The 9,902-nt window shown below is 45.2% G+C and overlaps 1 protein-coding gene across 3 annotated transcripts in view; it reads right to left on the minus strand.

The window, feature by feature from the left end:
• The window catches only part of ankrd50l (ankyrin repeat domain 50-like), a 48,005-nt gene that overhangs the window by 12,548 nt on the left and 25,555 nt on the right, over nt 1-9,902 (minus strand). For all 3 annotated transcript variants that reach the window (XM_079518270.1, XM_079518268.1, XM_079518269.1), the window contains exons 3-4: nt 9,639-9,902; nt 10-1,175 (exon numbers count right to left, since the gene is read on the minus strand). The exon at nt 9,639-9,902 is cut by the window's right edge and continues 23 nt beyond it. In XM_079518270.1, coding sequence (XP_079374396.1) covers nt 10-1,175; nt 9,639-9,902 — 1,430 coding nt within the window. The remainder of the gene's footprint in view (nt 1-9; nt 1,176-9,638) is intronic.

Here is a 9,902-nt window from a genome sequence, read left to right on the forward strand (position 1 = left end):
TATCCTGACCTTGACGTGACCTTGGCGAGAGGCCAGGGTCAGCGGCGTCTGACCCTGGTGGTCGCCGGCCAGCGGGTCCGCCCCGCGGCTCAGGAGGAACGCCGCCACGTCCGCCGAGCCCACGTGGGCCGCGCTGGCCAGCAGCGTCCGCCCGTCGGCCGAGTCCACCCGGTTGACGCACACACCGCTGTCCAGGAGCATCCGTATGGAGTCCTGCCTCTCCAGGGCCCGCCGCATGATGGTCCCCCCTCCTCCTCCGCCGCCCACGACGCAGTGCACGCCCACGCTGGGGCCTCCGTCCGGGCAGCACGTCGGCGGGAAGACCCCGCTCCGCATCAGTAGCCGGAGGACGTCCTGACCGACCAGAACGGGAGGCTGGTGGTGGTGAGGAGCGGAGGAGGAGGAGGGGGCAGAAGAAGCGAGCCTGGGCGGCACCATCGCCCTGTCGTTGGGCGCGAGCGTGGGCACGCCCGTCCACAGCATCCACAGGGCGAGCAGCGACGGGTTCTCCTTGTGCACGCCCGAGCAGATCAGGTGCGTGGCCAGCTGGCAGGTCTCCTCCGCGTCCAGGCGGGGCGCCCGCAGCGTCAGCGCCATGGCCAGCATGCCGTGGCCCTCGGCCGCGCTGCACAGGTACCTCTGCGTGCAGTACTTGACGTCCGTGAGCCACTCGGCGAAGCTGGCGTGGAAGAGCAAGCGGCTTCCGCCCGGGCCGTCGATGAGCAACGGGGCGAGGGCCCGGAGCTGGCCCTGGAAGTCGCCCGGTCCGAGGGAGGAGTCGCGGGTCCACGCGGCCGTGAAGAGCTCGTGCGGGGTGAGGGGCCGGGGCGCGGCCAGGAGGGCGTTGAGGAGGGGCCTGACGCGGAGGAAGAGGCCGGCCCCCCTCCGGGGGAAGAGCCGCTGGCAGAGCCACAGGTAGAGGCCGTTGAGCGTGCCGGGGATGTCGCGGATCTCGCGCAGGCCCACCAGGGCGCCCGCCACGCCGTCCAGCACGCGCTCCAGGAAGAGGAAGCAGCCGCCGCTCTTGATGTGCAGGAGGTTGAGCATGTCGGCCGTCTCGGGCGTCAGCTGGCGCCGGAGGCCGCCCTCCTCGTCCAGCCGGCGGAGGATGTACTGCTGGACGTCGCGCACCGGGGCGGGCTTCCGCAGGTCGTCCAGACACAGCTTACGGAAACCTGGGAGAAAAAAAACGGAGAGAAGGAGAGGTGGAGAAAGTTCATTTAAGCCATTCTGGGCAGGATGTGGGAACCCCTTTTGGTGTTTTTTTAAGCATTATGTTATACTTTAGCTATTGAAAAATAGCAGATCTACAAGCTCGTAGCGCAGCACCGATTTTTTTTTTGTTATTTTTTAAAAATCGTGAAAATTGTGGAGCAAATCTTTGAATAGATGTTCTTTCAGAGCGGACGTTTTTTTAACTCAAATCTTTGCTTCTGGGGGGGTCCCTGGAACAACATATTTTCAGAAGGGGGTCGGCGGCCAAGTACATATAATTTTGGGGGTCCTTGACATGAAAATGTTTGAGAACGACTGACATAGAAACATGGGGTTTTTCAGAAAACTGTCAGGATTTAGAAGGCATTTGTAGAATCGTCCTCAGGTCTAAATGGGTTAAACCACATAGTTTGCTATATTAAAACACATTTTGTGCCCAAAACGTCTGTGGACGTCATGGGTATTACCGCACGTGCATAGCCCAAGACGTCTGTGGACGTCTTTGAAAAAAAAAAAAAAAAAAAACGTTTTTTTTTTTATTATTATTATTATTATTTTTTTTATTAAAAAACACGTGGTGCCAAAGTTTGTTTTTTTCGCCATTGAGAATGCATTTGGCGTTTAAATTAAATAACTCAGAAACTATAAAACATTTCAAAGTAAAAAGTTCCAGCATGTGTCTCCACAGTCAGATGAATTATAAAAAATGTGAATGGATTTTCTAGGTGAAAGTGATTTTGGGCAGTTAAGCGTGGGCTCTCAATGTGTTAACTGCCTTGTTGTGGATGCATTCAGTCCAGAGTCATGTTGGTGTGCAGTTCTCTACGGTTCTCTACTGCCTACAGATATGAAAAACTGGGGAAATAGTCAGGTTTATTGTTTATTACGGATCCCCATTAGTCCTCACTACAGTGAAGACTACTCTTCCTGGGGTCCAAACACTCAAATTAAAACATAATACAATGTAATTCTGTCATTACATAGTTCAAAACGAAACAAAACAAAAATAATTTAAGCTTTCAGTCTTCATGCATTCTAGAAAATATATTACATTACAACAAATTCACAAACTAAACATTGTACATCCTATTATTAATGATTGATGACTCACCAATCTAATTAAACATGATTTCTTTCATAATCACTGCTGCCTTCAATTTATTTTTAAAGCTTGATTTATTCTCTATGTTTATAAGTTAATAGGCTCTCTGCACAACACTACAGAAGCCTTGAGACGTCACACTGTGATAATGGAAATGTAGAACATTCATGAAGCTGGAAATGTAGTCGTATTGAATGTCGGCAGCAAAGAATTACAAGGCAGACAAACAGGCAGAATTGAGTGTCATTAAATGACATTAACGACTTATTAACTCTATGGCCCCTCATCCCGTGGCCCGTAGCACTTGCCCTAGCCTAGCCCCTTAGATAGCACATTATGTAGACTTAGATAGTATTTTAAACAGACTTATAGCTTGTTATGTAGACAGCTCTAGAATTGCACTTTATGTAGTCATAGCACTTTATAGTACACATGTATAATATATTATATAGTATAGTATGTATAGTTTACATAGATACTCCACTGTTACGTTCTTAGTTTACGCATGATTCATGATAACTACTTTTTGTCTCCACCAGGCCGAAGGCATGGGGAGAGAGTATGTTTTGCACTCCGTCCGTGTGTGTGTCCGTCCGTCCGTGTGTGTGTGTGTGTCCGTCCGTCCGTCCTTCCTTCCGTCCGTCTGTGTACAGCTAATCTCCGGCACCGTTAACCCGGTCGATGCCAAACTTTGCACACACACTCCCTGGATGCCAACGATGAACCTCTGCCCCACATTTTCCAGAACGGCCTGTTATAGCGCCACCATGAGGCAGCTTTTCACATTTATACCTAAAACTGTACCGATCTGCGTGAAATGTTGCATGCACACTCCCTAGAGGCCAAGGACAAACCTTTTACCTGCATTTTCCGCATCTGCCTTTTATAGCGCCACCAGGAGGCCGACTTTTGTAAAACACATTTTTTGATATTACTCCTCCAGATTCTGTCCAAAAATCTCACAAATCGTTACACAATATCTCTATGGTCATGTGCTCAAGTCGGATCTGTCTGATATTTCATATTCCATCCTAATTGGCTATAATTGGCTTTCACAGTTTGCAAGATTGCCCCGTTTTGAACAATAGCCTCAAATCATGAACGCAGCATGCAATTTACGTGAAATCTTTCACACATTTTCTTACTAGGCTGAGGAATATATCCCACCCTTTTCACATTGGCCTGTTATAGCGCCACCAACAGGTTGATTTTTGCAAAACAGGTTGATTGGAACAAGATGCCTCAAATCATCCAATTGCCATACAAGGCAAACATGTTTATATTACTACTAAACATTTTGCCAAACATCTCACACAGTCCTATCCTCCTGGTGGAGACCTGTGCCCAGAAGGGCACTTTTTCTAGTTATACATGTGATGTATGCCATGCTTTTTGTTATTGCTTAATGTAAATCGCTCTGGATTAAGAGCGTCTGCTAAATGCCTAAATTGTAAATTGTAATCCCTATACTAAACTTCTTTGCCTTTTTGTCTCCACCAGGCCGAAGGCATGGTGAGAGAGTATGTTTTGCACTCCGTCCGTGTGTGTGTGTGTGTGTCCGTCCGTGTGTGTGTCCGTCCGTGTGTCCTTCCGTCCGTCCGTTACCAGCTAATCTCCGGCACCGTTAACCCGGTCGATGCCAAACTTTGCACACACACTCCCTAGATGCCAACGATGAACCTCTGCCCCGCATTTTCCAGAACGGCCTGTTATAGCGCCACCATGAGGCAGCTTTTCACATTTGTTACCTAAAACTGCACCGATCTGCGTGAAACGTTGCATGCACACTCCCTAGAGGCCAAGGACAAACCTTTGACCTGCATTTTCCGCATCTGCCTTTTATAGCGCCACCAGGAGGCCGACTTTTGTAAAACACATTTTTGGATATTACTCCTCCACATTCTGTCCAAAAATCTCACAAATCGTTACACAGTATCTCTATGGTCATGTGCTCAAGTCGGATCTGTCCGATATTTCATATTCCACCCTAATTGGCTATAATTGCCTTTCACAGTTTGCAAGATTGCCCCGTTTTGAACAAAAGCCTCAAATCATGAACACAGCATGCAATTTACGTGAAATCTTTCACACTTTCTTACTAGGCTGAGGAATATATCCCACCCTTTTCACATTGGCCTGTTATAGCGCCACCAACAGGTTGATTTTTGCAAAACAGGTTGATTGGAACAAAATGCCTCAAATCATCCAATTGCCATACAAGGCAAACATGTTTATATTACTACTAAACATTTTGCCAAACATCTCACACAGTCCTATCTTCCTGGTGGAGACCTGTGCCCAGAAGGGCACTTTTTCTAGTTTTTACTATTTTGAAAAAACATTTTTGAATAGTTCAAATTGCCAATTTACAAGCTCACAACGTGTCGATGTAGATCGGCTAGTTGAACAATTTTTTAATGTTTTCAAAATGGTAAAACAAAATAGGCAAAGTAGTTTACGAATAATTAAAATGACATGGCGAGAATAGCGCCCTATATACTTCGTCCCACAGAGGTCTATTACTAAGATCTCTTATGTCCCTCTACAGAAAATCTCTTCACCCGAACATATTGATCTTTATTAAATGTGACTAAATTTGACTGAGGGATTTTTGAGTTTTTTCACGTCATATGAAAGCAGGGAATCACAGCTTCAAATTGACATATTGGTTGTTCAGTTTGACCCACCAGTCTTTGAGATATGGCTTATAGAGCAATGTCTTGCAAAAAACAGCGAGTTGAGAAAACAGGCTTGAAAGGTTCACTTCTGTGGTCTCTAACATTACACCTAGCTACATGTTTGGGCATTTATTTCATATTTACATGTCGATTTCAGCTCTGACACTTATTTCAGACATGCTCTAGTATGTGAAGAGTCTGCCTGTGCTATTAACTCATTTTTCTCCTCTGGTGAAAAGCTGTAATTTGCGCGATGGCAGTCTCTCAGTCAAATCTGGTCACAAATATTGATGGCCTTGATCTACGCAAGCTTGTAGATCTGTTCTTTTTGCCGAATGTTTGCCCCAGAATAGGGAAGCTAGAGTTCACGTGGTTGACACTTTAACCCATTTAGACCTGACCAGAATTCTACAAAATGTCTGAATCCTGAAATTCTGAAAAAACTATGTTTCTATGTCAGTGTTCTCAACCTTTTTCACGTCAAGGAGCCCCAGAATTATCTGTATTTGGCTGCAGACCCCCATCTGAAAATATGTTGTTCCAGGGACCTCCCAGAAGCAAAGATTTGAGTTAAAAACGTTCGCTCTGAATGAATATATATCCAAAGATTTGTGCCACATTTTCACAATTTTTCAAAAATAGCAGACCTACAAGCTCGTAGCGCGCCACTCGGTGGCGCGCTATGAGCTTGTAGATCTGCTATTTTTCAATGGCTAAAGCATAACATAATGCTAACACCAAAAGGGGTTAACGATGTTCTAGTCAGATCAGGAAGAGAAATTCTCATTAAGAAATTATACACTTCACATTCTTGCCTGAAGCTTCCACGAACAAAGTGTTACCACAGTACACCTTCTTGCCATAAATTATCGCGAGGCGACATTGTGAGGGCGACAGCTCAAGTGCTGACATGTCATTCTCACATTATAATCAGATCAGAAAATGGCATGGTGTCTGACAATATTTGACACTCCATCTGGTTTGGATGTTTCAAGATGGGTGACTACAGGTTTTCAACCCCTTAGTTTTTTGCATCACAGTATCACCAATTATACCTGAATATGTGACCAGATTTGACTGAGAGCCTGCCATCGCGCACATTCCAGCTTTTCAGCAGAGGAGATTTTTTTTTTTTTTTTTGTAATGAGCAAATGCCGGTCTGCTTCCTCATTGGTTAGTCATTGCGACCAGGTTTTTTTTCCGACCAATGACAAAGCTTGGGAGCGTTTTACCCATTGCTAGCTGTCTGAATACAACAAAAATAAAAAATAAAAAGGTCATTAAAATGTTGACATATTATTGCTTATAGCAGCTTTAATAGCACATGCAGACTCTTCATATGCTATAGCATGTCTGAAATAAGTGTCAGAGCTGAAATCGACATGTAAATATGAAATAAATGTAGCTAGGTGTAATGTTAGAGACCACAGAAGTGAACCTTTCAAGCCTGTTTTCTCAACTCGCTGTTTCTCTGCAACCCATTACTCTATAAGCCATATCTCCAAAACTGGTGGGTCAAACTGAACAACCAATATGTCAATTTGAAGCTATGATTCCCTGCTTTCACATGACGAAAAACGAAAATTCAAAAAAAGTCCCTCAGTCAAATTTGGTCACATATCGTTGACTGCCGCGTGGGGAACCTTGTATGTGCAAAACCTTCCCCTTATTAATAATTTGTTAGTGACACTAGCCGATCTCCGAGCAGATTGGGAGATCGATCTGCCACTCTCACTACTTGCGCCACGCTCTTGTGTGATGATGAAGTAGGGCATTCATTTAGAACTAATTAACAAAAGGTTGGAAATATTGTCCGACAGCGAAGGATTGTCGTCTATATTGTAATGCCTCATTATGCGTGATGAGGAGCAATTAAGCGTCTCTCATCAGTGTCAAGACGACAGAAAAGAATGTCACTAGTGTGCAAATGATTCTGCTGAGCATAAGAGACGCTATTAACCCATTTAGACCTGAGGAAAGCGTCTGTGTCGTCTTAGCTTTTAACCACTTTAACCGTCATTTAAAGCTTTAGCGGTTAAAAAATAGCAGATCTACAAGCTCGTAGCGCGGCACCGAGTGCCGCGCTACGAGCTTGTAGATCTGCTATTTTTTGAAAAATCGTGAAAATGTGGCACAAAATCTTTTGAATAAATATTCTTTCAGAGCAAACGTTTTTTAACTCAAATCTTTGCTTCTTCATTGGGAGTCCCTGGAACTACATATTTTCAGATGGGGGGTCCGCATGCCAAATACAGATAATTCTGAGGGGTCCTTGACGTGACAAAGGTTGAGCACCACTGACATAGAAACATGGGTTTTTCAGAAAACCATTAGGATTCAGAAGAAGAATTATTTTTTAGAATCGGTCTCAGGTCTAAATAGGTTAGGCTAAATCAAAAAAAATTAACCCATTTAGGCCTGACGTCGAAATAAATAAAAAAGTCTTCTGAAAGAATATTATATTCAAAGATTTGTGCAACATTTTCACGATTTTTCAAAAATAGCAGACCTACAAGCTCGTAGCGCGCCACTCGGTGGCGCGCTACGAGCTTGTAGATCTGCTATTTTTCAATAGCTAAAGCATAATATAATGCTTGGTTAAAACACCAAAAGGGGTTCACCGTCCAGAATGAATTAACCATGCTCAGCGGCACGTTCCCTCTAGACATTTTAGACAATGATGCATGTGACACATTTACAGTGTACTAGAGTGTAATAATTTAGAGTATTTAGAGTGTAATAAAGCAGTGATTCCTAAATAAGGGTTGCACATTTTAATAGCTATTTTTTTTTGTGAAATTTCTCAAAGAATAATATATTGTTTGCTCATAGCAAACAATACAAAAAAAAGTAATATTGAATGACCAGAAGAGACATTTTTGGGACACAAAAATGTCTCGTTTCATAATAAAAAGGTGCCTATACCCCTGTTGTGAGATGTACAAGTACATTGAAAGTTTTAGTGCGCTAACTTTGCTCCTTAGAAATGTATCTGTTATTCATATTAATCCTACTATAAATGTGCCACGTCTCTGTGTGTCTGTGTGTCTGCGTGCGTGCGTGCATGCGTGCGTGCGTGCGTGCGTGCGTGCGTGCGTGCGCGCGTGCGCGCGTGTACGGTTGTAATGCACGTAACTCGACAACCCTTTGCCCCACCGACTTCACATTCGAAATGGAAATGAAGAGTTTTCCATAGTACATGCATAAACTTTCCTTAATGATTATATCTGGTTTAAGTATTCATTTATGATATATTTTCTCTAATATTAAGGTTATTTTTGCAGTCAGTTTGTATTGGGGTTGGGGAGGGGGGTCGAGAGACATGGCCAAAGCATTTCCGGGGGTCCCCAGCCAAAAAACATTGAGAACCCCTGCTCTACATGAACGAGCACTTATTATGGCACATGCGAAAGAGGCCTTGTGGGCAATACTGCGCATGCGATAAGCCCCCCCCCCCCCCCCCCCCCCCCCACACACACACACAGCATCAGACGCGTTGTGGGCTTGTAGATCGGCTATTTTCAGCAAGTGAATTACGACGGCATCAAGGTCCGCCAAAACACATTTTGTTCGACTAAATCCACTGTAGATTTAGTCGACTAAAATCTTATGATATTTAGTCGAAGAGGCAGGAAAAAGAGGGTATGCGCTGGGTGAGGATCGAGGACTATCTAAACTCTGGATTGGCCAGACACCCACAGTGTTGATTTCGTCAACTAAAAACTAAGACGAAAAATGTTCGTCGACTACCTTTTTCCACTGACGAAAACTAAATTGAAAACTAAATAAAAACTAAGCTATGATGACGACATTGAGGGGGCGGAAACTGAGCGCTCGAGCACTGTTCATGCAGCCTGAACTGAGACAACCTGGAGTTGGAAATACATTGTTTTCAACGAGGGCGGCGCAAATAAGAGCTATTTTAAGCATGACAACTGTTTTTAAAGTATTGTACAGTAACAACTAAAGTCTCTGTAATGTTTACGTTGTACTATTACTACAAAACAATCTAAAATAAAAGGGATTTAAGATCATTAACACATTCCTGGGATTCCTTCAAAATAGGAGCTCTGGGGTGCCGGAAAGAAATGGCCGCTTTTACTCTGAAACCCCGAATGGTTGGTCGGTTGGAATCCCTAGGACGCTGGGCTGTTGCCTGAGTCCAATGCATTTCTGCCTACTTCCGGGTCCAGGACTTGTCCCTATTTGTTGTCCCCCATTCTCAATAGAAGTCTATGCAGGAGAGCCCACTTCATTGGGCTGGCCCCCATGAAGTGAACGGAGTTTGCGTAACTCTCGTCTATATCTGGCTCTGAGTTCTAGGCATCGTACAGTATACCGTAATGAATCATTTTTATTTTTATAGCGCTTTTCCAAGTGCTCAAAGCGCTTTACAATGGTTCATTCATTCATACATTGGGAGGTGAAGCGGTGAACAGTCGACGCCAGCGTCCTCACTTCCCACATTCACACACCAATGGTGGCGAGCTCACACCGACCGACTCATTGGAGGCAATGTAGGGTTCAGTGTCTTGCCCATGGACACTTCGACATGTGGACAGGAGGAGGAGCCGGGATTCGAACCGCCGTCCCAGGGATCATTGGACGACCTGCTCTACCTCCTGAGCCACAGCCGTACGTACCTGAGAACATCCTGCACACCGCCTTGTTCTGCCGTCGCACCGAGCAGAGGAGCAGCAGCCAGCTGGGCAGCAGCTGCTGGTGGTTGGCCAAGAGCTCAGCGATGGAACCGCTCCTCTTGGAGGAGGAGGAGGAGCCTCCTTGGGCTCCTCCTCCTCCAGCAGTGACCCCTCCTCCTCCGTCCACTCCTGCTGCTGCCCCGAAACCACAGGCCGTGTCCAAGGAGTCCACCACCAGCATCAGACTCTGGCCGGGAGGGGGGAGGT

The sequence above is a fragment of the Electrona antarctica genome, assembly GCF_951216825.1.
Source record: "Electrona antarctica genome assembly, chromosome: 13".
Taxonomy (NCBI): Eukaryota; Metazoa; Chordata; class Actinopteri; order Myctophiformes; family Myctophidae; genus Electrona; species Electrona antarctica.